This window comes from Bubalus kerabau, chromosome 1 (assembly GCF_029407905.1).
Source record: "Bubalus kerabau isolate K-KA32 ecotype Philippines breed swamp buffalo chromosome 1, PCC_UOA_SB_1v2, whole genome shotgun sequence".
NCBI lineage: Eukaryota > Metazoa > Chordata > Mammalia > Artiodactyla > Bovidae > Bubalus > Bubalus kerabau.
In genome coordinates this window covers 95521687-95548872 of record NC_073624.1, presented here as the reverse complement: position 1 = coordinate 95548872, position 27186 = coordinate 95521687, and the positions used below count along the sequence as shown (strand labels likewise).

General features: G+C 41.3%; 1 protein-coding gene and 1 long non-coding RNA gene across 4 annotated transcripts in view; one reads left to right on the top strand and one right to left on the bottom strand.

Annotated features, from left to right (window-relative positions):
* LOC129654583 (uncharacterized) overlaps positions 1–27186 on the top strand; it is a 52151-nt gene that overhangs the window by 10120 nt on the left and 14845 nt on the right. The window lies entirely within an intron of this gene.
* EIF4B (eukaryotic translation initiation factor 4B) lies at positions 1155–27081 on the bottom strand. Of its 2 annotated transcripts, none has more exons than XM_055583862.1 (15): positions 26894–27081; positions 19523–19660; positions 18332–18540; positions 16822–16938; positions 15522–15576; positions 14754–14888; positions 12080–12217; positions 11826–11999; positions 7252–7480; positions 6136–6248; positions 5179–5392; positions 4610–4665; positions 3933–4038; positions 3619–3691; positions 1155–3248 (listed from the first exon to the last, which is right to left on the bottom strand). In XM_055583862.1, exons 1-15 carry the CDS (start codon positions 26904–26906, stop codon positions 3171–3173), a joined length of 1848 nt encoding a protein of 615 aa, XP_055439837.1. In that variant the 5' UTR covers positions 26907–27081; the 3' UTR covers positions 1155–3170. The 2 variants fall into 2 exon arrangements, with proteins under 2 accessions (XP_055439837.1, XP_055439846.1); XM_055583871.1 differs by having other exon boundaries at positions 6151–6248; positions 26894–27075.

The window sequence follows — 27186 nt, the reverse complement described above, 5'->3', positions numbered from 1 at the left end:
CATAGAACGGGCAGTTCACTCCTCCCTGCTTTTTCTGTGCATAACCAACGTGAACCTCTTTCCAGTCAGCCCTTTTCCCATCTTCATCCTTCTTTCCATCAGTTTATTCAGACCTCAGTATTACAGTGAAGAGGGTGGCTTGAAATGAATGCTTTGGAGGACATGACTGAGGCAGGCTATACAGGCAGCCTGGGCAGGAGCTTTTCCTCCCTGCCCACAGGGATCACAGCACAGCACACACCCCTTATCCCTCAACTTAGAAGTCAACGCACCAGCCGTAAACTACAGGAGCTGTTGCTGCTGGAATTTGCCCAGGAAAGCCACCTGTTTAACTGTGCTCCCATCTCCCGCATCTCCCGCCCCACACTTCCTCTTGGCTCCAAGTCCCCAAAATTGTCCACTGTGGTTTTTGTGGCTTTTATGCTCCACCCCCTTGTGACCTTAAGGATTCTCTGCCACTGTTCTAACCTCTTTCCTGCCTTGAAACAATGAACAGTCTGTTCCTAGCTGTTTGGAAAATTCTCACCATTGGTGCTTTAAAAGGGGCCTCAGTTGTAACCTGGACCACCCTGTCAACTCCCCTCCGCCTGCACAGTGCAGCCAGGAGAGCAGACACGGAACCCGTCCAGACTGGAGTGCAGGTTTGCAGAGACAAAACCTCAAGGACCTGCAGATGTAGCCCTAGAGTTCCTGCTTCATCTTACGATTAAAATAAACAGTACAGGAAATGGGATGCAGATACTCTCAGGTATGGCTCAGAGGTTAAAGCATCTGCCTGCAGTGAGGGAGACCTGGGTTCGATCCCTGGGTCGGGAAGATCCCCTGGAGAAGGGAATGGCAACCCGCTCCAGTATTCTTGCTTGGAGAATCCCATGGATGGAGGAGCCTGGTAAGCTACAGTTCACGGGGCTGCAGAGTCAGACACGACTGAGCAACTTCATTAAAAAGTTAACACCAGGCAAAAATGATGGAGGGGGAGTTGATACTATCACTTCCAGTTCTGAGGCCTTAGTCAACAGATTCTGCTTGTAGTCCGACACTTCAGCTGCATAAAGTGGTATCGAGTACTGAGAGAACTTCAGCAAGGTGTGTGTGAGAGCACACTGTCAGTGGACAGAACGTGGCATGCATATCAAGAAACTTAAGCATTAAAGTGAACTTTAAAGATCAGATTTATTTGGAGAAAACAAAAAAACCCCAAAACCCAAAGGATGGGATTTTACATCTCAAGACATCTCCCAGGTATTAAGTCTACAGATTACAAATCATTTTCATAGAAGATATTTTTGTACAAATTTTACATGTAATGAGGAGCGGGTCATAAATCCCTGTTTGTTCTAACAGGGTGGCAGAGTAGAGGAATGGGGGGAAAAAACCAGCTTTTTTGTATACATCTATTTGGAAGGAGTAGACATGAAGAGGGCAAACCCTACCTTTTCAACATCTATGGCAAATGGTTTAAAAAAATACCCTCTCAACCTTGGGTATCTCTAAAAGCCACTTCCTAGCTACTAGCCACTCCAAGCCAATTATTTCAAGTCACCTCACTTGGTATGTCCTTTATGTCCACCGGGTCAAGGATTCATCACGCTCACTGCTGCAGCACTCATGAGCCAGCACCCTGCAAGGCTGCACAGGGTCTAACCCAGGACTGACGGGAAACAAGTCTGCAAATAAGAGACCAGGGTGTCTTTTCTCTGTAGGTACCAATACTGCCCATAAGGACACCATCTATTGAGCTGACAGTACCAAGGTGCATATAAAGCAGGCAAGTAAAGCTATTGTGTTGCAAGAGAAGCAAGAACCTTGTTAAATTGTTCTCCATTATCAGTCATTCTCGCAAGGAATGCTAAAAAAATAAAAAGAACCACCCCCCGCAACAATTGGTCTAGGCCACATTATAAACCCAAACATTTGTGTGGGATTTCAGTGCAGAAATGGAAACTTTTTGAAAAAGCACACCCCCCAACACCAATCAAGGTTGTAAGAAAGGTTTCCAATTTGACCACACACACCACCTAAGACTGGTAATTCTAAAGTTTTCTGAGGTGCAAAAGGGGTCAAAGCAGGAGAAGCAGGAATGGCTGGAGGGAAGGAGTGAGACTCAATGAAGGAGCCAAGAACTGCTTAAGAAAAACAGCAGTGATTCCTCACTGGACAGCTCCCGCGGGGCTCTAGAGGATGCCTAGATCAAGAGTGTGACCGAAGTCCAAGTCGTCCCTGGGAAGGTAACAGGAAAGACTAGCATGAGGAACCAAAGATGATGACAAGAGTCTGAATTTTTAAAACTTCAAGATTTCAACAGAATGTGGATTTATCTGAACTTTCAGAAGGGACAGTGTTTAAGAAAGGGTGAAACCAGGACACATAAAAGATCTGGGAATTCCCACGAACCCTAAGTGCTTCCTGCTCCAGGAAGTAAACCATTCATGTGTTTACTGGAGGTCATATACCATTTTCTCTATTACTGGTGCAAAATAATTCACCAAACCCCAAAGCTTCTTTTCAAACCACGATTTCCCCATTTATTTTGGTCACCAAACAGTCCTATTCTTCAGTGGCCTGTAGACTCACTTCCACCTACCCCCCTGGGGGGTACAAATGAAGGAACTCCCCGTGGGCTGGCCCCAGTAACTCAGAACTAAATGAGAGGAGGGGCTGGCAGCCTCCTGGAGACTAAAACATCAGAGACTAAACCTACCTTGCCGAGGATGGAGAATTTATTCAGGTCATATTTGAGAATTCATGTATGCCACAACAGGATAATCGGAATTAAAGGTAGGAACCTCACTCTTCCTTATACCTGTCTACTGCCCAACTAGATTCCAGACACTGCATCACCGTCACTGCATTTTGCTAAATGGAGGCCCCTAGGCACTAATCACACAGGCAACTGCATGTGTCATAAAAACACACCACAGCTTTTCCATTAAAAGCTGTACGTCTCTTTTCTCTGGCTACACTGATGATTCTCCTGTTAGTTCAATACTTTAAAGGCTGCAGCAGCATGCAAAAGAATTTCATTTCATTTTGTGTTTTTTTAAAAAAAAGTTAAGAAAGGTCTCCAGGAGATGGTGAGTTTTATTTTGTCTTGTCTGGATAGAGGTTTGATTTGCTCTCGAATGTTCCAGGGTGGAGAGAGATTAGGAGAAAGCACAGAATGCAGAGGTCTATTCGGTGTAATCTCCCTCATTTTCATCTTCACCGTCAATGGCGAGAGCAGCATATTTGCTTGCAGAACTGAACTTCTGTAACAGACAAGACAGATAAGGTCTTGAATTCTCACAACAAAAACCAAGGTCCAGGATACTGTGGCGGACGGGAGGTGGATGTCCAGATCACACCCACTCGTTTGCTTATGGGGCTTCTCTGATGGAGCTGTAGCTGGGGAGAGTTGACTGGAGGCAGGTATATTTTTATGGAAGGCATACACTACCTTTTATCTTGAAGAGGGAATCAGAGTAGTAAAAGGCAGAATGAAGGAAAAGCTAGCCTAAGCTTCTTTCACTATTTCAAACAAGCAGCAATGCCCACTTTCAACCACTCCGTTTGCAGCATGTACAGAATTTCAGTGGTGAAAGTGGGCCACAGGAAGCTGAGGAACTCTTTGACACTCACCGAGGCTGGGTTTTCTTCAGCTTTCTTTGGCTCAGGTGCAGATCTGGAGTCGTGATCCTTTTTGCCATCTTTCCTGCAGAGGCAGAAATACCTTTAGGAGAGGACTCTTCCAACGCCAATAAGCAGTTTTCAGATACTGAATAGGCACATCCAGTCAACAATTTTGGCTATCTGGACCTTTTGTAATTTCTAGATTCTCAGAATTGTAACCAACTATATTGGCTGACTTTAACAGGTTCACAGTGGGAACCTAATTACAAAGTGGCAGCTGTCAAGCATCAGGGCAGAGACTAGAAATGAAAGGACATGCATACCTGTCTGCCTCCTTCCAGTGGTCTTTGTTCCCCCCATCTCCCGGACCACGGCTGGAGCTCCCACTTTGGCCTTTTGGGGCACTCACCCCATCTACTTTATTTTCATCTGTTTGAGGGACATAAAAATAAATGAAAGTCAAGTAAAATAAACACTCCCACTCTCTCAGGTTTCCCTTAAGCTGAAGAGAAGTGTGCCCAAAGGTAATGAGGGAAATGAAAACTACCCCCGATCCAGAATTCCTTCCTAGGCTCTTCTTCCACATCCTCTGTATCAGTCACACACCCTAAATAAGATCCACTAAAAAATTCTGCCTTGGGGTTAATGCTATCATGAAAAGCAAAGTGGAAATAAGGACTATGACTCCGTGTTGTGACCTTGGCCTTGCAAATGGCAACATTTCTAATCTGGACCAAGCATGTCCGTTTCCTCCCCACCCCCTTTTCTTTCCCTTTTCAAAGAAACGTACTACCAGGAAAGGGCAGGGCTCAATGTTTTCTCCAAACAAGCCACTCCTGCCCTCTACTGGCAAGAAAAGGCAGACAATCAACTTTTAACAACAAAAAAGGTGCAAAATACAATGAAGTTCAGTCTTTTTCAATTCCTCTACAGAATCTTTTTTTTTTTTTTAATTTAGGTCTCTATCTTGGCAAATGACCTACTTCCCTCTTGGCCTTACCTTTCCTTGCTGATCCTTCCTCAGATAGTTGAGCTGGAACTACTTTCCCTCCACCACTAGAAAGAAAACATATAATCACATTCATCAGCTTATCTTAGGAAAGGAACAGAAATGTCTATGTCAAGTGCAGTAAGTCTTACAGAAAACCAAAAACACATACTTAATGCTTTTAAACATTAAAATATGGGAAAAGACAACAATTAGAGCAATTATGTGAACTTGACCAAGTGTCACATCCTTAGAAATCATAGTCATGTTAAGTTAATCTTATCCCTCTATAAGACTAAGGGAAGTGATGTGACCCCCAAGGCCATACCGCCAAACTGTGGCCCTTGCAGGTTCTGATTTATAGTGTGTGCAGACTGAGTCACCAAAGTGATGTCAACCAGCTAGCAAAACTCCAGAAAACTGAACCACCGGCACACCACAGAATTTGCACTATGAAAGCCAAGATGGCAGAACTTATCAGATGCCATAAGGCCAGTACCCCAGAGGGCACCTTCCACCATTAGAAAACAGTGCTGAAGAGTCTATAGCCAACCAACTGCTATGTTTCCAAGCTGACTCACCTTGTAGGGGACTGCTGCTCTGTGTCTGAGCTCTGAGATCGAGCAGGAGGGTTAGAACTTCGCTTCACCCAAGCATTCTCCTTTGGTGGAGGGGCTGGCATTACCTTTAGAGGCTGTTCAGGTTTGGGAGGCTTAGAAGTTGGAGACTGACAGTCTTCCTCTTTATTGGGGGTTTCATTTTCTAGAGACTTCTCACTCTCTCTTCTTCGTGCATCTGTGAGGTCAAAATGGGAAGGTCAAAGCATCAGAAAAAAGGGCTTATTGATAACAACCTATTAGAACCTCAAGAGTGGAAAATGGTCCACATCCAAGTATACTGCTTTCCATCATTATTCTTAAATACAGAGCTGAATTTGGCTCCCAACAGATGTTCTCAGTGTTAAAACACTGGTACTTGATACACATGTAGAAACACTCGTAACAAAAAGTGATACAAGACTTTGGACCTCACTCGTAGTACACTGGATGAGAATGTCTGTTATTGCAGGGGACACGATTTGATTTCTGGTCTTGGAAGATTCCACATTCCATGGAGAAACTAAGCCTGTGCGCCACAACTATGGAGCCTGTGCGCCGCAACTACAGAAGCCCGTCGTCTAAAGCCTGGGCTCCACGACGACGAGAGCGTCCTAACTGGAGAGCAGCCCCCGCTCTCCACAACTAGAGAAAGCCCACCTGCCACAATGCAGACCCAGCCCAACGACAACAGCAAAGTGACACAAAAACCTAAGAGGAGGGGACAAACCCAACAGCCAAGTATACTTTTCAGTGGGAGGTTATATTAAACTGATTAACTAAGTCTCTTCTGGTACCCATTACCCAGATTTTTTCAGAGCAAATATGAAAGTCAGACCAATCCATGATAACCCAAATAGAGAGTCCATAACTAAATTTCATATGCATAATTTGGCTATGGATACGTTAGGTTATGGAAAAGGGCAACAATGAGATACCCACCCTGGTCTGACTTACTTCTGCCAGATGTGGCTGAGGTCCCAGTCTGTGATGACTCACTTCCTGTCCTCGATCGTTCCCGTTCCTGAGTTTCTTCACTTCGCCAGCTTGGGTGTCTGTATAAAAGAGATTTAACAAAATACATCATGCCCAGCTCAGTAATGGCTACCTTGGACCCATGCTGACCCCTCAAGAACTATCACTTTTTAAGTTTTATCATGTTGGCTTTATCTGTGGGTGTATAAGCTGTCTCTCTTGCTCAAACCATTTGAAACTGGCAGACATTTAATACACTTGGGTTCTAAATATAAGTATCACTTGCTTCAAAGTTACCTTTATGCCGCTTTACTTTTACAAAAAGACCCATATATGCTGCTGCTACCGGAAAGAAATCCTAAGAGGACTCTGCTTTTAAAAAAAGATGAAAAGTGAAAACAGCGTTCAGTGTTGGTTTTGCAGCAAGCTTTTTATCTGTTAACAAAATGCGTCCTAAAATAATTGCTTCTTTGATTTATACCATTTTGGCTTATAAAAAGTTTTGTAGGAATGCTCTACTTTTGGACATCGGGGAAACCTGTACTTCACCAAGTGTTGGCTAGGGTTAAGAACATTCTCCTACAGAATCTGTAACTCTGTGCTCCATTATTGACAACACAATTCTGCCAATCAATCAAAAAACCAGGTCTAGTTTTATCAGATTATTATAACTGGAAAATAATTTACAGCCTATACTTAGTACTAGTGAAAACATTCTTTCTACTCCATCTCCAATAACTTGAAAAGAGGTAAATCCATTCACCTCACTTTGGTTGGATTTTACTCTATACACTAAGGCAGGGTTTGGCAAATTTTTTTCTTGAAGGTCAGCCAAAATTTGCAGACGCTTGTGAGGGCCCAGGAGGCCTTTTGAAAATCATGAGGGACAGGCTACAACTCTTCCCTGACTAAAGAAACTGTCTCACTCACTGCCACTTGGCAGCTTCAGCCCATGAGCACTAAACGCTAGTAAGTGACAACCAGTAACACTCACACAAATTTCCCGAGTCCTAGAGATACAATGCCCCCATTAAGAACCATGGGCTTCATGGACGCGAAATCCGTCACTGAAGATCATCTCACCTCTCCCGAGGCCGTCGTTCTAGTTTTGGCTCATCCAGCTGACGCTGAAGTTTCTCCTGTTCCTTCTGTAGCCGCTCTTCTACTTCTCGTTCTCTAGCAGCTGTGTCAACAGGCTTTGCCCCTCCAAAGATAGAGGCTGCACGACTGGACTGGGAGGTGCTAGCGGAGGAATCATCTTCCTTAGGAGTACTCCGAGGCTTTAGGTTCAGTTTGGGTCTTTGAGGGGGACCTAAATTAAAAAAAGAAAAAAAAAAAGTAATAGTTTTTGGAAATCACCAAAAGCTGATGTTTAAAAGTCAGATTGCCAGACTTATCTCTTATGAAATGCTATTTAGTATTCAGATTAAAGAGTGGCCTAGCCAGTCCAACAAAGGTAAGGAGGCAGATCATTAAACTGATCATCTACCATGGTTACTATTATCTGGGGGGATTTTTAACTATGATAAGATATTGGATCAAAGTATCTTGTTAAAATATGTGGTCTGGAAGATGAATCATTATAGTAGGTTAAGAAGAACTTGTAACACTATGCTGGGGAAGACTCCAGCAGTGTTTATCCTAAACATTTCAAACAGACAAAAGATATAGAAAATATAAAGAAAGCTTGTGTACATCAACCACCCGACATAAAACATTGCAAAAATTTCCAAAGCTTTCCCTGATAACATGCTTAGCTGTGTTGTCTTCTCCTAACTACTATGCTCAATTTGCTATTTATCCTTCTTATGCATGTCTTTATTATTTTAGTTCATATTTATGTATCTGCAAACAAAGAGGATATTGTTTAGCAAATTATAAATTTTCTATAAAGGTTTTACATTAGTAGTTTACATAACTTTTAAGGTAACATTTTTCATCTGTGTAACTCCGTCAAGGGGCCATAACCAATGTGAATAGGATACAACTGGGGTCAGAAACAAGAACTCACTGAAGTCACACACCTAATATAGGGTAGACCAAAAAATGAAACCCACATTATTGATAATTTCTTTTACCTACTCAACAAATAATCTCAACACTTATATTTCTGATACCATATCAATGCCAGGAATATGAATAGGCAGAGCAGTGAAGGCCCTTGTCTATGTCAGAGGTACAGAGGGTTATGTTTCAGGCCACAAAGAGACAAAAAAAGGGTTTTAGAAGAAGAATAACCACCTAATTAGGTGTTGTTCCAGAAAGACAACCCAAGCCAACGTGAAAATAGAGGGAAATGTAAGTAACATGGGCACAGCAACGATGTCTGAACAGTGACAGTGACCCTGGAGGAAAGGGGGCAGATCTTAGGAGTAGGGGGTGATGGGGGTGGAAATCAACTATTGGGGGAGAAAATGGCATGAAAGGCAAAGGTCAGTAGCCAACGAAGATTGCATCTGAGCCGCTACTTTTCCAAGTGGAGACAATACTTGTACCTCTACCACACTGAATACTTACTAATCATTAACTCTAGGTGTGCTCTCTAAATAGAATTACAGAGAAGAATTCTGGACCAGATACCTTACTTAAATTTTAATTTTGGCTGTGCCACATTCGGAATCTCAGGGCCCCAACCAGGGACTGAACCCAAGCCAAGACAATGAAAGCCCAGAATCCTAACCACCAGGCCACTAGGAAGCTCCCAGATATATTATTTTTAAAATGACATCGCTGAAGTCAGAACAATAAATGGTGGCCATTTACAATACTTTTTGAGAGGTCGAGTTGTAACACAACACATGTTTTATATAAGTGATCCTAACATTAGGGGCATTAATTTTACAATAGGTACACTGACATCAAACCATTAATGAATGAATAGCAACCATTTGGTATAATAGCATTGAAATAAGCAACACTTGGTTTTTAACCCGTTCAGTTCAGTTCAGTTCAGTCACTCAGTCGTGTCCGACTCTTTGTGACCCCATGAATCGCTGCATGCCAGGCCTCCCTGTCCATCACCTCACCAACTCCCAGAGTTTACTCAAACTCATGTCCATCGAGTTGGTGATGCCATCCAGCCATCTCATCCTCTGGCGTCCCCTTCTCCTCCTGCCCCCAATCCCTCCCAGCATCAGTCTTTTCCAATGAGTCAACTCTTTGCATGAGGTGGCCAAAGTATTGGAGTTTCAGCTTTAGCATCAGTCCTTCCAAAGAAATCCCAGGACTGATCTCCTTCAGAATGGACTGGTTGGATCTCCTTGCAGTCCAAGGCACTCTCAAAAGTCTTCTCCAACACCACAGTTCAAAAGCATCAATTCGTCGGCACTCAGCTTTCTTCACAGTCCAACTCTCACATCCATACATGACCACTGGAAAAACCATAGCCTTGACTAGATAGACCTTTGTTGGCAAAGAAATGTCTCTGCTTTTCAATATGTTATCTAGGTTGGTCATAACTTTCCTTCCACGGAGTAAGCGTCTTTTAATTTCATGGCTGCAATCACCATCTGCAGTGATTTTGGAGCCCCCAAAAATAAAGTGTGACACTGTTTCCCCATCTAGTTCCCATGAAGTGATGGGACCACATGCCATGATCTTTGTTTTTTGAATGTTGAGCTTTAAGCCAACTTTTTCACTCTCCTCTTTCACTTTCATCAAGAGGCTTTAAATGGCAACCCACTCCAGTACTCGTGCCTAGAAAATCCCATGGACGGAGGAGCCTGGTGCAGGCTACTGCCCATGGGGTCGCAAAGAGTTGGACACAACTGAGCCACTTCACTTCACTTTCTGCCATAAGGGTGGTGTCATCTGCATATCTGAGGTTATTGATATTTCTCCCCGCAATCTTGATTCCAGTTTGTGCTTCTTCCAGCCCAGCGTTTCTCATGATGTACTCTGCATATATGTTAAATAAGCAGGGTATGTTAAATAAGCAGGGTTGACAGTATACAGCCTTGACGTACTCCTTTTCCTATTTGGAACAAGTCTGTTGTTCCATGTCCAATTCTAACTGTTGCTTCCTGACCTGCATATAGGTTTCTCAAGAGGCAGGTCAGGTGGTCTGGTATTCCCATCGCAGAATTTTCCACAGTTTATTGTGATCCACATGGTCAATGGCTTTGGTATAGTCAATAAAGCAGAAATAGATGTTTTTCTGGAACTCTCTTGCTTTTTCCATGATCCAGCAGATGTTGGCAATCTGATCTCTGGTTCCTCTGCCTTTTCTAAAACCAGCTTGAACATCTGGAAGTTCATGGTTCATGTATTTTTTTTTTTTAGAAAGAGATCAGTGTTTAATCATACATGGTTCATGTATTGCTAAAGCCTGGCTTGGAGAATTTTGAGCATTACTTTACTAGCGTGTGAGATGAGTGCAATTGTGTGGTAGTTTGAGCATTCTTTGGCATTGCCTTTCTTTGGGATTGGAATGCAAACTGACCTTTTCCAGTCCTGTGGCTACTGCTGAGTTTTCCAAAGTTGCTGGCATATTGAGTGTAGCACTTTCACAGCATCGTCTTTCAGGATTTGAAATAGCTCAGCTGGAATTCCATCACCTCCACTAGCTTTGTTCGTAGTGATGCTTCCTAAGGCCCACTTGACTTCACATTCCAGCATGTCTGGCTCTAGGTCAGTGATCACACCATCGTGATTATCTTGGTCATGAAGATCTTTTTGTACAGTTCTTTTGTGTGTTCTTGCCACCTCTTCTTAATATCTTCTGCCTCTGTTAGGTCCATACCATTTCTGTCCTTTATAGAGCCTGTCTTTGCATGAAATGTTCCCCTGGTATCTCTAATTTTCTTGAAGAGATCTCTAGTCTTTCCCATTCTGTTGTTTCCCTCTATTTCTTTGCATTGATCACTGAGGAAGGCTTTCTTATCTCTTCTTGCTATTCTTTGGAACTCTGCCTTCAGATGCTTGTATCTTTCTTTTTCACTTCTCTTCTTTTCACAGCTATTTGTAAGGCAGACAGCCATTTTGCTTTTTTGCATTTCTTTTCCATGGGGATGGTCTTGATCCCTGTCTCCTGTACAATGTCACGAACCTCCGTCCATAGTTCATCAGGCACTCTATCATATCTAGTCCCTTAAATCTATTTCTCACTTCCACTGTATAATCATAAGGGATTTGATTTAGGTCATACCTGAATGGTCTAGTGGTTTTCCTTACTTTCTTCAATTTAAGTCTGAATTTTGCAATAAGGAGTTCATGATCTGAGCCACAGTCAGCTCCCGGTTTGTTTTTCTGACTGTATAGAGCTTCTCCTTTGGCTGCAAAGAATATAATCAATCTGATTTTGGTGTTGACCCATACCGCCTACCAATTACTGGCTATGAGACCGTGACTGAGTTTCATTTCTTCACTTGAAAAGTTGGGCTAAAACAGACTATTTTAAGTGAGACCTTACTGTAAGAGTCTGGCAAATGGTTTTTTCCTTTTTTGTCTATTCAATTAAATTTTAATCTATATCCTAAGACAGGTTAGAACTAGGCTTTATGTTCATCATGTTCATTTTAATCTAATGCTCTATCCTGTTCTGATGCATTTTTCTCTTTAACTATGCGCAGATTCTATTTGTGCCCATAACTGGAAAATTTCAACCAGTTACTACTCTAGTTATAACGCTCCATCAAGCAAGCAGACAAGATGTTTACCTCTATCATCCCGCCTGTAATCATCCCGAGAGTAATCATCTCTGGAACTCCAGGACCGGTCATCTCGTCTGTCGTATCTGTCTTCATAGCGGTCCCCGCCTCCTCTGTAGTCGTCATCCCTCCGGTACCCGCTACCGAATGCTCTTCTGCCACTGCCTATCCTGGAATCGTAGCCTGTAAACAGATCCCAAATTATAATCATCACACTGGAGGGAAGAAGGAAGCTCGTAAAAGAATTTGTGTTTTATAATGACCTCTGTCATAGTCTCTGCCACCTCGGTCATCATAGCGATCTCGGCCCCCGTATCGATCCATGTCCCGGCGTGGGCCATCACGGTAACTGTCCCGATACCCATCACGATATCTGTCTGAATCGTAACGATCTCGATACTCTAGAGAAGAAGACAGACAGGTAACGTCATTCCTTTTTCTTTGATGCTACTAATAAAAAGAAACATGACAGCCCAATAGGTCAGTTTGGTTTCGAGCTCATATTCACTGAGGTGTCTGTTTTTATGAACAACAAAAATATTATATCCAAGGCAGAATAATTTGTATTGAATTAAGTTTTCTCAGTAGTTATTTTTAAAAAGTTATCTACTGATTCAATAAATGTTCCTGGGGTAACAATTTAGGAGGAAGTTAGGGGAGAGATAAATATACAGTCTGTGGTTTAGCTTTTTGAAGTTTCAGTTACCTGTGGTCAACTACAGCCAAAAATTTTTAATGGAAAATTCCAGAAATACACGATTCTTAAGTTTTAAAACGTAACAACAATGTGTGCTGTTCTGAATAGCATGGATGAAATCTTATGCTCTCTCCCTCCAACCTGTCCAGGATACAAATCATCCCTTTTGTCCAGCATACCCACACAGTATAGAACAGTAAGATATACTTTGAGAGAGACAACACATTCATGTAACTTTTATTACAGTATACTGTTATAATTGTTCTATTTTATTATTAATCATTATTGTGAATCTCTAGTATACTTAATTTATAAATTAAACTTCATTATAGCTATGTACATATAGGAACAACACAGTGTAACACACAGGATTCGGTAATATCCAAGGTTTCAGGTATCCATGTGGGGGTGGTGGTGTCTTGAAATGTATCCCCACAGATATGGCGGGGCGCAGGAGACATGGACTGCTATATATTCCATAATAAACTTCCAGGATTAATGATATAAATATTAAATAATATAAGCACAAAACACCAGAAGAAAATATAGCTGGAATCTTTCACAGTTGATATCAAAGACTACTTAAAAGTTTAGCATGGAGGGAACTCCCAGGTGGTCCAGTGGTTAGGACTCCAAGCTTTCATAGCAAGAGGCATGGGTTCGATCCCTGGTTAGGGAAAAAACATGCCGAAAGCCATGTGGTGTGGTGGTGGGGAAAACAAAAATTTGGCATGGAAAAATAATTACATATACCGCAAATCAAAATGAGAAAAATATATGCAATATATGACAACTGGTTAATTAAAACACCTCAATGTCTCAATATGAACCAATTAATTAAAAAATGAAATAGCCAACTTAAAAGATGTTTTGAGTTTACATGAGTAGGTCAAAGAAAGATATTATTTTTGTGACAGCTTCATTTTAAACAATGGTTTCATTTTGCAAAGGTCATCATTTTATCTACATGAACAGTCATCCACAGGTAGTTTAGATTTTATAAATGAAGGGGCTTCCCTGGAGGTCCAGTGGCTAAGACTGTGCTTCCAACGCAGGGGGGCACATGTTCAATCCCTGGATGGGGAACTAAGATCCCACATACCTCGTGGCATGGGCAAAATACAAAAACAAACAAACTTTATAAATTATAAACTTGCACTAAGAGAGCAGGGATCCACAGTGAAGAAAAGCAGCACCGAGTTATGTTATTATAAGATAGCATATTCTGGAAATATACAAAACGTTTAGCATAATGCTTTCCCCACTCCCAAGGTGTCTTTTGTGGGCTACTGGCTTGGGACGGGGTCTCTCCCTTTGCGGCACAGTGCGGGACCTGCCTCTACCATGCTGGCAGGGCTAACTTTGGGGCCCTGGCCTAGTCTTTGTTATTATCCATCCTGCTTGCTCTAAATTTAATATCTGAGGTGAGAAAATTGTCATGTTCCTGGGACCCCTTGGGGTGACTGCTTTTCAAGAGCCATTTCTCCTTGTTAATAATAAAACCTCTTGCATAGATACTGAAGTAAAAGTACCTGAGTAGTTCTCCCAAGGCTCGTTGAGTCATAAAGACTTGATCTAAAAATCAGATACAAACGTGACTTCGTTCTTCTACATCTTAACTATATCAAGGAGGACGCTCTTAAAATAGGAATGTATCTCTGCTGCCTCAATTATATTTGGCACAGGGTTCACTAGTGTTTCACAAAAATCAAAATGTTTGTGGATTTAAGTTGCTCTTTCCATTTTTTAACTTGATACTGCTCTAAAATTCCTCCAAATTTTTGCTTTTTTTGCTCACCATAACAGGTTTTGGAAATTTCCTGGCGGTCTAGTGGTGAGGACTCAGCACTTTCACTGCCAAGACCCTGGGTTCAATTCCTAGTCAAGAGGATTAGGATCCCATAAGCCATGAAGCTTGGCCACACCAAACAGGTTTTGAATTTTATCCCTGTCATCACATGTATGTTATGCTATCAAGTATTCCATTATATCAACAAACCACTACTTAGTCATCTCTAAATTACACATTGTATTTGCATACTATTCCTCTCCCCTGTTAAAATAATGTCCAGACAGCAATATTTTATGTTTTGTTCACTGCTATATCCTGAGCTCACAAAAGTACCAAGTGTATGGGTAGACATTTAGGATTATTTGAAGGTAATGAATTTTCTGTTACTGTCTAATTACAAAACACGCCCAGAACACACAAGAAACTAACCGGATGAAAATGAACTTACTGTCTCCAAAGCTATCATCACCCCTTCTCGGCGGGTAGTCATCAAAGCTGTCTGCAGCAGGACGGGCCCTCCAGTCCGTATCTGTTTTGTCAGAATCACGATTTCTATCTCGGCCAAAAGAACGATCATCCCTGTCTACAGATATATCAAATAAAAAACCACAGGTTAGCTCACAAAAACTGTTGCCAAGTATTTCTCACCTGTGCAGACAACCCCTGCTGTCTCACACACGGTACCTGCTTACACCGCAGAGTTGGCATCAAGTCATCCCAGCCCTGTAAGTGCACTTTTCAGCTCAACCAAGTGACTCCCTTCCTCACATTTATTCCTTCTGGCTTAATGCTTACCTGTCTCATCTTCTGTATAGGCCAGGAACCTCTAAAATATACGTGAATCGGGCTCCTTTGGTGTCCAGAGTGCTAGGTATGTAATTTATCTAGTATATATTTAATGTTCATCTAAGGCAATCAGGGTTTCTCAGTATCAAGAATTGGGTTGGACGATTCTTTGTTGTGGGGGCCATCATACACACTATAGAACAGCCTCTGGATTCTTTTAGATGGCAGCCCTCCCCACACTTGTGACAACCCAAATGTCTCCCAATACTGACAAATGTTCCCTATGAAGCAAAACCACCCTTAGCCAACAATTACTGATTGAGATTAAGGTAGGTCTCCACTAAAAACTTCTGGGGAAGGGCACCTCTGGTTTGTCATCCTAGGACCAGATGAAACAGAACACTCGAACACATTCAGTCAGCTTTCTCACCTTTATCCTGTGCTTGATCAGCAACGTCCACTCGAATTCTCCTGTTACCTAGAGACTGAGAGCATAGGACCATATTAACCAACCTTTTGCCCCATTATGCACAAATCCCATGAGTGACCTTGAACGTCTGGGCATAGCAGAAGCACTGGGGGAAGGAAGATAAAGGAAAAACACTGTAATCTAGCCAACACTACAATCTGTTGGCTAAAGAATCCTCTATAAAGACTTGAATATAAAATAACCTTGTAGAATTAACATTTAAGTTGGGCTTAAATAAATGTCAGTTCAATTATCTTACTATTTTTATAAAGTCAAATCTCACAGAATAGATTTAACTTTTTAACTATCACAGGCAATTTATTAAGTGTAATCCTTTTACATTATAGGCAATTCAGCAAACTTCAGACAATAACAGTTGTATGGTATCCTTTTCTTATCCAGAATGAGAAGTTAAAAATTAGTAATGCTAATGAAACCTAAAAGTGACATGAAAAGAAAAACTTCCAACTTTTGTTTTTCATATATTAATATTTAACTAAATACACAAATTTTATTCCTATTTGACATTTGCTTCAGATTATCATGCTGGTACTCAAGCCTGAGACAGGAAAAATATTTTAGGAGGAGTTGCCTTCAATCATGTCCAATGTCAGATCTGGACCACAGAGTTATGCCACTGGAAACTGCCTTCTCAACAATGAGAGGCTGTTGGAATTTAAATAAGGGCCTCTTTTTCCCTTTTCAGATATAATCAGTTTGATTTCTAAAGTCACTAGAGGTAAAAAAGCAGCTCCTGGATTAGAAACTTTTTATCACTAATATGCAACTAACTGTTTTAATATTCCTGCTTGGGCAAGCCTAACAATCCATACATGGCCTTAAATAACTGATCACAATTAGATTTAATCTCCACTCCCCTTCATGTATTAATAGCTGCATTTTCTCTCCCTACTGAACCTCTGGTGTGTCTAGACAGGAGAACATCTACAGGCAATAGTAAAAATGCAGGACTGATGTTTACTGTTATTCCTAGGAGCAAGTATTATTGATACAAATGACATTTTAGAAATGTTTCTGAGCCCTCTTAAAATTATTACTAGGCCCTGCTGAACTTGCTGAAAGGAAGTGTGACTTGCTAGATATTGAAAGTTAACTGGAATACTGATAAATAATCCAGGCTTTTCTTTGTAGATATTGTGGGAATCTTTGAAATAGCTACAGACCCAGACTAAGAAATAATCAGTTTGATAAACATAAGAGTTGTTAGCTCCCAGCCCTCAACCCCACCCTTTTTATTTACCTCTTCGTTGAGGCTCAAGGCACTGAGCAAGGAATCCAGGTCCTCAAACTCAGCATAACCAAAACCTTTTAACCTCTCAGGATTGCTGGGTTCACGCGGTAAACGCACCGCACTGATCTAAAGAGAAATAAGAAATAGTTCCCAAATTCAATGTTCTTGTTCACTTGCCTTCTTTTCTGACACTGTGTATGCAATGGATTTATCTAAAGAATACACAAGAACCTAGATGTCTCCAGGAGGAAAACTGGTACAGAAGGATACACAGAGACTTCATTATATACCTTGTTAAAATCTTTACAACTTGAACAGTATGAATTTAGCCTTTAAAAACCTTGGACAAGTTCAGTGTATTCCTTGCAACCCTGACTTCTGCCTCATTTTGTATTTCTATTTTTTAGTTGTTTTTCAATTAAGAGGAATTGCCTATTCCACAATTAATTGATTTTCAATTTTTCTCTCTCAGAAATTAGACTCAGTTTTTGCCAAAAGGTTTTCTGGGCAGTATATTTTATGACAAGCTGACTTATCTGAGAAACATTATTTAGTGTTTTCACATATTTATAGCTTGGCTGAATCAAACACTGGATTGTAAACTCTGACCATCCTTACCCTCTGCCAAATGATAAAGCACTGAATCATACTTCTAACTACTTTCTTGTCACCTTTTGTGTCTGTTTTCTAACCCCTATTATTTACTTCTTCACTTCTCTAACATTGTGCATATATTCAAGTTATCTTTTGCATCAATGATTTGATACTTTATTCTGGCCTTCTGAGATAGGATTTTGTTAGTTGCTATTTTAACTCCACTCATGAGTAGAGCAGGAAAAGGAATTAAAAAAAAAAGGGAATAAAGATGTCCTCTCATTGGCTAAGACTCTGGAGAAAAACCCAATAGAATTGGAAATTATTACTCCTTCTTCCATTTTTGAAATCTTAAGTATTTTTTCATCAAAGTTTGGAAAAAGGACTTCTAAGCACCTCATACTTTGTCCTTCTGGAAACTTTCAGATTAGTGTTTTCAAACATCTTGCCTTAAACTTTTTAAGCAAGCTTGTGAATTCCATTATACACAAACAGATTCTGTTAACATAAACTACATATCTGCTCAGTTAAATGTATTCATATAAAATATTAAAATGTAGTTTTTAAATGTAGTTTTGTTATAAGCCTGAATGTCATTAACAGAATAGATGAGTTCAGAGAAACTTTCTTTCCACTTTTCAATATTCAACTGGGTATGTCACCTTTAAATTTCTTAATGAGAATGGTATATGTTCTTGACAGATTCTCCCTGTATTAATAAGGTATTAAATCTGTTGATAAAGACTGTCCGACTGCTGTTGGATGAGAACATTCTCAGCCAGAGGGCCTAAATGCCACTTAATTATATAATTTTCTTTTCTAAGTCTATATATAACCTCAGAACTTTTCTCAACACAGGAATTCAAGAGACAGTCACTATGCTACCCTCCCTATGTAGTTAATTACCTAAATCCTTTACACTTACATTTAATCCTCTAAAGAATTCCTTAATGGAGTCTTCTGTCACATCATAGGGCAGGTTCCCTAGAAAAGCAGTGTAGGGTGGAGATTTGGGAAGACGGCTCCGGTCGATATTGGGTTCCCGAGCAGCCCGTGGAGCAGTGGGCAGGATGGAACGGTCAATTGGAGGTGCCCGATACACATCATCATCATTACTATGCCAAGTGGTTGAAACTAGGGTAGGAAAGTAGACATTAAACAATTGAAGAAACTTCCCTCAGTACCACTGTAGAATAAGAGGACCTACACCAAGTGCCAAGTGATAAGTCATTTTATTCCACCTTACCTTTGTAGTAATCTTGTGTTTGTTCCCCATTTTACAGAAAAGGAAACTAAGATTTTGGGAAGGTTTTGTAACTTGCCTACCAAGGTCACACAGATGGTAGCCCAGCAGGATGGTAATCCTAGTGGAGCTAGGAGATACTGTCCCTACGGTACTGCCCATGAGTTTGTACTTCAGGTATCAACACTTATAGAAGGTACGATCTAGATGAAATTTCTTAATACAAAAATAGGTCACAAAAGAAAAAGTATTTTTCAGTTTGCAATGAAGGTTTTAGAAAAAAATGATGGGTGATCAGATGTGTCAGGCCCAATGACATTATAGCTCCTGCCTGTTGCCAGCTGTTCTGCGAAGGCACGGAACTTCTTCAAATATTTTCCCACCATAATTACTATTCCCATTCCTTTCCCTCAGACCATTTTTGTTTACCCAGGAACACCTTCATACTAATAGCTTCTTACTAATGCCTTCATACTAATAGCTCCTAGAACAAATTATTCCCTGTTAAGTATAAACAGCTTATAGATTATATTGCCATCTTACTTTATGAGGACATCACAGAATTTTAGACCTAAAATGAAATCATCTAGTCCTTACTTTCCAAATGAAAACAAGGCTTAAAAGGACAGTACCCTGACAAAACTCTATTACTGTAATAGCCAGAATTGGCACTAAGCCCTCTCGAACCACCACTTTAGTCCCTATTTCAAACTCACAGCCTTAACCTATTTTGTTATGTACAAATACATAAACCTAAGATTTCAGGTTCTACAAAATTAGTACGCTTCTTTCAAACTGCAAGTGTGAAGCATTATTATGGGATAGATTTTGTCCAGAAACTCCAGGCATGATGGAAAACAGAAGGAAACGCACCATCCCCTTCCAGATCGTCTGTTTCATCAGCCCAGCTGACTGGTTTGGGGACATAGGTGCTGCCTCCACCAGTCCCTCCATCCTCAGCCAGAAAGTCTGTTAGGGAGATAGTCTTCCCCTTCTTATTCTTCTTTTTCGCTGTTTCAAAAAGACAAGAGAAAGATTACTCATCAATACTTGGGTCTTTACAGAATTGTACACAGCACTATTGTTAAATGCACTTATAAGAAAGCAACAAAAAAGTCCCATCAAAGGTTTAGATTGTGGTACATTTATATGAAAGAAGCCCATGCAGATATAAAGGAGAAAGCACAATGTATTGGGACAGAAAGCCCAATGAGAAGTGAAAAATAAAATGAGGTAGGGGCAAACTTTTATTTCCTACTACATTCTCTTGTGTATCATTTGAGATTTTTAATTTAACTATTTGTGTTTAAGAAAGGTTACTACATTCATTGCTCCCGGGACACAAAGAAACAAAACAAAATCCTTACTCTTAATATTCTGACACTCCTTCCCTACCTTAACACCACATATGAAAACGAGATATTATACTAAAGGAAAAACATAAGAAATCCCTGAGAACCAGCAATTTAAATGTTTTCCCTGGTTTGAAATCTTTAGGAATCCTGGCCATGACTCTTTAACTCTCCAGTCCTTAGAACTTCTTCTGAGATGGCACCAGTCAGCAGCTAATGCAGAAGAACTGAAAGGACTAACTAAAGTTCTAGAATTGGCCCTTCAGAGCAGCTGTGACGTGGTTAAGGGGGCAAAAAACCCCCAAAAACCATAACAAGCAGTTCTGTTGTAACAAAGATCAGTTTCATGCCTTTTATAATGATGAGTTCCTTCTCCATGTTCCAATTCTCAACAAACTTTCAATTTTCAATCCAAAATGATGAAGAGTCTGTAACTCGATGCACCATTTACTTAACTGAACGAAGGTTGTTCTCTCACCTGGTACTTACCTTTCCTTTAAAACACAATTTTCAGGAACTAAAGACCTGTTTGCTATGAATGTTATGAACCTTCTACACACAAAATGAACCTCAAGAATTATGGTCTCAATGTGCAAAACAGACAAACTTGGCTACAATTATACAGGGAAAATATGGTCTTGAATGTGAAGTTTTCATGCTTCTCTCAAGTGACCTAATAGTAACCCTGTTCCAAAATTCATTTATGATCACCAGGTTACATTGTGGATCTATCCTATGCTTCAAAAGAAAGTAGCTATGCAAAGTTTGATAATACTGATACTGCTCCTAGCTCATATGCAAAGGCCTGGGGGAAATTTTAATTTGAATAAGACATGAAACATACCTTTTATGTAGAACTATCGATAATGTATAGGCTTATTTTAGTTGTTCAATTAAAAAATAAGTGGGACTAGTATGATGCTAGCTAGAGAGCTTTACCTTCATGGGGCTTCATGATCTGTCTGGTCATTGAGAAAATAAAAACAGAACTGGTGGTCAGCCCATACAATGAGGTAAAGCCCAGCACGAGAATAACAGTTTGATTGAGGTGTCGCTTTCCCCCTTGTTTTACATACAAATCTAATGACAAAACAGCACAAGCTGGAAAACCAATCTGCTCTTTGTTTGATTTTGGTGTAAATCAACTTCCTAAATCAGGTTTTCTCAGTTTTTACCTCTTGACAAACTAATCTCACATTCTCCTTTAACGTCATTTGAAATTTCAAAATAGTGTGTCCAAAAAAGAAAATTAAAACACTGTTTTAGAATGTCTTTTCAAACGATACATATCCCTTTCCCCTTGGATTCTGTGACTGGCCCCTCCAAAAACTTCTGGCTGAGAAATCACTGTTGGGTGATGGATAGCCTTCATATACAAACAAACTAACACTCTTCCTCAAGACCTCCAACTTCTTTAAATCTAGCAGCAGCACGGACTCAATCATAATATAAGCAGAAGATTTAACAGAACAAGCCTTTAAAAAAGTAAAATTAACAAACCTAAATGCTTTCTCCACTCTGTTTTATTCTAATAATTGAGAAACAATGTTATCTAAATCCTTCATGCACCTTTTGCTCCAGCAATATCTATATCCATTCCATGTTTAGGACTTCAATGATGTTTTCTTTACTAAGTTAAGCATCCTTTAATGCTCCAGCAGTATCAAACCCTTGACACAATGAGCTGATCCAACTCTTAAATGTCTTTAAGTTTTCCGTGAATTGGTGAAAGTTCAACCACGTAATAAAACACATCCCAATTACTTAAGACCAAATCCACTTGGACAAGAAGAAATTTTATTAAACCTTCTAACTGCCTGCTTGCCTCATTACAATTGTAATTTACTGACTAAATACTAGGTACTTGTGAAGCTCTTTATATACTCATCTAGTTAAGCTTTGTTATGATGGGTATAAAAATAAATACTACAACTGATCAGCTTAACTCTTTCTCAATTTCTGCACTGCTGGCTGACATTTTAGGTTGGGTAATCCTTTGGGGGGGAGGGCAGGGAGACACTGTACCGTGTATTGTACGCTGTTGCTGCTAAGTCGCTTCAGTCGTGTCCGACTCTGTGCGACCCCATAGACAGCAGCCCACCAGGCTCCCCCATCCCTGGGATTCTCCAGACAAGAACACTGGAGTGGGTTGCCATTGCCTTCTCCAATGCATGAAAGTGAAAAGTGAAAGTGAAGTCGTTCAGTCGTGTCCAACTCTTAGCGACCCCATGGACTGCAGCCTACCAGGCTCCTTCATCCATGGGATTTTCCAGGCAAGAGTACTGGAGTGGGGTGCCATTGCCTTCTCCACCACGTACTGTATACTTAACAGCAATCTCCAAGCCTGGACTTAGTGTTCTGGGTGGGTGAGACAAAACTGCCCATGGTTGAGAACCAGCGTTCTAAGTGGTATTTTCATATCAATAAATAAGTAGACAAACAAAAGGAAATGTTAGCCCTACACAAAGCACATTAGCAGAAAAGTGACTACAATAAAACAAATCCTCAGGATTATCAGGCTAATCAAAAGTAAAAATGCTTCCTTTAGTTTTCTTGGAATGTTTTCCTGTTCTAACTCCACTGTATTAGTAATAAAAGCTCCAACTGACATATACTGGAGTGATAAAATCTATGGACAAGCTGTTAGTTCTTTAAATAAAACAGTAGACACCTTTAAGTACTTTAAGCAATAAAAGCTTATTTGTTGTACAATGTAGCCCTACTTCTCCCTCTTTCTCAAACTAGTATCTCTTATTCAGGAAGGAGAATTCACATAGTTCTTAATAATTAAATGAGGCATTGTTAAAAAAATTAAGTTTCTTGGACTTCCTTGGTGGTACACTGGATAAGAATCTGCCTGCCAATGCAGGGGACATGGGTTCAATCCCTGCTTCAGGAAGATCCCACACTGCCACTGAGCCTGCGCTCTATAGAGCCAGTAAGCTGCAAATACTCAAGCCCACACACCTAGAGCCTGTGCTCTGCAACAAGAGAGACCTGTGAACAGCAACTAGAGAAAGCCCTCTCAGAGCAATTAAGACCCAATGCAGCCAATAACAATAACAAAAAAAAAAGCAATCTGCCCAAACACCAGACTGCCTCGGAGAAGGCAATGGCACCCCACTCCAGTACTCCTGCCTGGAAAATCCCATGGATGGAGGAGCCTGGTAGGCTGGAGTCCATGGGGTGGCTAAGAGTCAGACACGACTGAGCGATTTCACTTTCACTTTCATCCATTGGAGAAGGAAATGGCAACCCACTCCAGTGTTCTTGCCTGGAGAATCCCAGGGACGGCAGAGCCTGGTGGGCTGCCGTCTATGGGGTCACACAGTCGGACACGACTGAAGTGACTTGGCAGCAGAGCAGAACTAGACTTATTTACTGCTGTTCAGACCACAGCATGAAAAGACGTTTCATATAGTGTGGCACAGTATCATAACATTAAGAGTCCCTGACCTTTACTGTGTTACTGTTTAGCAGACCAGAGAATAAAGACCGAGTCAGGATCAACAAGCTTCACCATCTTGCTCGTGCTAAGTCATGTCCATCTCTTTGCGACCTCATGGGCTGTAGCCTGCCAGGCTCCTCTGTCCATGGGATTTCACAGGCAAGAATACTAGAGTGGCATTACTAGGGTTGTCATTTCCCTCTCCAGGGGATCTTCCCCAACCAGGGATTGAACCTGCATTTCCAGCATTAGCAGGTTGATGTTTTTTTTTTTTAACCACTGAGCCACCTGGGAACCATTTTGACCCCTATGTTTAATTGTTATGGGATCTCTTTGTCCAACTTCATCCTGACACAATCTGAGGAAAATGCCACAATGCTTTTTTCTTACCTCTCCACACATACTCAATTTTGATCACATATGGACCACAGCAATATCTGATACAAATCTAAGAAACTGACTTTGGTTGAGTGCACTTATAAATGTACATACATATATTTAACTACAAACAACCAGTTAAAACAAGAACACCCAAAACTCCAAAGTTAATCCCTTTCCCCATGATCAGGAAAACAAATTCTAGGACGTTTTGGGAAACAAGCAGTTAAAACAAAAAACCCCCAAAACTCTAAAGTTAATTCCTTCCCCCATGATCAGGAAAACAAATTCTAGGATGTTCTGCAATGAATACAATGTAGTAGGTTATTCTTATCTCAAGTGATACATACATGGCATGTGACTTATACATTCTTTAAAAGTGACATTACTTAGAAATACAATGTTTTACCTTGATACTTCTCTTTGTATTTGTACTTGAATTTTCATAAGACATTTTAACTTTGACCTTCTGAATCTGGGTATCTTACTCCCAGAATAACAAACACATGGTACAGGAAGGGATATGAAGATAGGTAATACACGAACTGCATACAACAGCAACCAGCGAAACCATTTTTAACTATAGGAGTCAGCACTGTATGAAAACCACCACTGGACACTATCTTACCATAAAAAATAATCAAACAAGATGCCACATATAATGGCATTCTGAAGTTATACAAATGAAAGGCAGGTACACTGTTAACAATCCCAAAGCAGTCTAGTCTCACAAACTGTTAACCTTTGTCAAATACATTTGATCCCCTATAGGTAAGGACACAGATGCAATAGTTAGCTTTGGGACACCTCCAGTTCTTGAAGGTCAATAATTAGTCACAATGGATACGCATTATTGCAAAGAATTTTTTGGTTTCATTTAAAAGTAAAAGGGAGGAGATATATGTACAGTTATAGCTGTTTCACCTGTGTACAGCAGAAACCAACACAACATTGTAAAGCAAATTTCCTCTAATTAAAAAAAAAAGTAAGAGGCCTGTTAAGTTTTATCATGTATTTTCACAAAGAAAATATAAGATGTTTTTTCAGGATTCATCAAGAAGTATACTGAAAATACATTAATTTTATAGACCCATTAATACAGTGGGTCTGTATTAATACAATGGGTGTATACCCATTATACACCAAATCAATACGATGGGAAAAGATCCATAGTGGGGAAAGAAATTTGATGATTTCTCAAGGGCTGACTGTCAGATGTACCACTGTACCCGGATACCAGCATAAGTGTCCCTTACATGTATTACACAAGCTAAGATTTATGTAACTGAACTAAAGGAGATGAGGGCTTCCAATCGGGTAGAGTGGAAGAAGAGACTTCACTAAGCACATCTGTTTTACTAGTCTGGACTTTATTTACACAATGCTATCGGTGTCTTCCACCTCTAAAAAAATTCCACACAAGTTATACAGAAAGGGAAAACAGGCTTTTCACTAATCATGACACTAAGACATCAAGACGGCAAATTCAGGCCAAAGTACTTCAGATGAAGCTCCTGGGCAACATCCCAAACTTACGATGACACAGAAACCAACCTTGTTAGTCCCAAGTCGATAATGGAGAAGAATGAGAAGTTTTAAAGACTTCGACCTTACTCTGCCATCTGCAGACAGTGACCTTGAACGAGTAATTTTCATCTTCCTCAGACAGGAGATAACCAACATCTGCGTTATCTCACAGAACATCAAATTAGACAACACACAGAAAAGTGCCAGGTCAATTTTCAAGTGCTACACTAGTAAAAGAGATTACACTCAACTGCACCTCAATTCCCTCAATATTTTCCAAAGACATACATCTCTATGTAATAGAGAAGCGAAATTCTTGGTGAGAAATCAGTGTTCAGAGATAAGATGTTCAATAAATGCTTTGTACAATGTAGGCTCATGCCAGGGAAAAGAGATCATATCCCCTATTCTAAAATCACTGTTAACAAAATGTTGGCACAACTCTCTACTTAAGTCCATCAGAAGTGCAAGCAGACTTACATGAAAGGGATATTTCCTCTCAAATTCTAAACAAGAAGTCAACTCCAGCCACTGGTATTCTAAAAGCAACTCCTAGCAGTTGTGCAGTTACCCTAAAAAAAAAAAAAAGCCCTACCCTACTACTGGGGCTATCAAAACTCAACCAAAACGGAAGCTGTCAAGGGCTCTGATCTTGGTCACCACTGGATCTCCAATATCCAGAAGCATGCCTGACAAATACACATTCACAAGTAAAACTGTGTTGACTGAGTAAGAAAAGGTCCAGACGAAATCTAGGTCTCCACCCTGCTTCCTCTCCTCCAACACGTGGGCGCACCACACCGGATTCCCTACCCCCGTCTTAACTCTAGTAGCACCAACCTCCAAACCTAATACATTTACCCTTGGAAGAACATAAGGGCCGGATCACACTCTAGAAGGGGAAGAGCAAAAAGTGGAGGGACCTAAAGAGAAAGCAACACAGGCGCGTAAAACCTTCCCATCTGGGCTCTCGCGCGTGCTTTTCAGGCGCGCCAGTCTCCAGTACCCTAGGCTCTCCGACCGCGCACGCGCACCGCCACCTTCCTCCGCCCCTCCAGCGACTCGCGCTCGGGTTCTAACTGCCCCCCCTTTATTCCCTGCCCCCACTCTCGTCCGCAACGGCCTCGCGCCTTGGAGACCTAGTTCAGAGTGCACCCGTCCGCGCGCCAACCGCCTCCTTCCTTCCTCCACGCTTTCACGCGGGCACAGTGCTTCATGTCTATGAGAAGGCCTACTTCTCCCGCTGATCTTTCTGCGCCTCCTCCTCACTCCAACTCAAGCCAGAATCTACCATTACGCCCAGTCCAACCTCGCGCAGATGGGGTGAAAAGGGTGTGAGGGGGGAGGGGAAGGACACCTTCCCCTCCCCCCAAACATCCCGAGGCAATAACCTATAATGGCCCAGCCGCCAGCCTGCCGCAGCCCCAAAATCCGAAGGGAAGAGGTGCCGCCCACCTCCCGACTCCGAAGAATCAGTGGATCAGGCTCGGAGAGTCGCTTCGGAGCCTGGTCCTTGGCCGCGCTCGGCCGCTCACTCACCTGAGGCCGCCATGTTGGGAGAGGGAGAGAGAACGCAAAGGACCCGGATGAGGCAGTCACGTGATTATAGCGAGCGCGTCGGGCTAGAAGACGCGAAACTGGGAGGGGGCGGGGAATTGAGGAGGGACACAGGAGGCGGGGCGGCGCTCCTCTAGGTTCGTAAAGCAGCGCGAGGAGGTGACGCGGCATCCGACGGGAAGACCGGCGCGACATGTGGCCAAAGGGGTGGGGCCTGCGCTGTCGTGAAACCCCTCACGCTTTACGTAGGGCGACGTGCGGACGAGGGGCAGGTC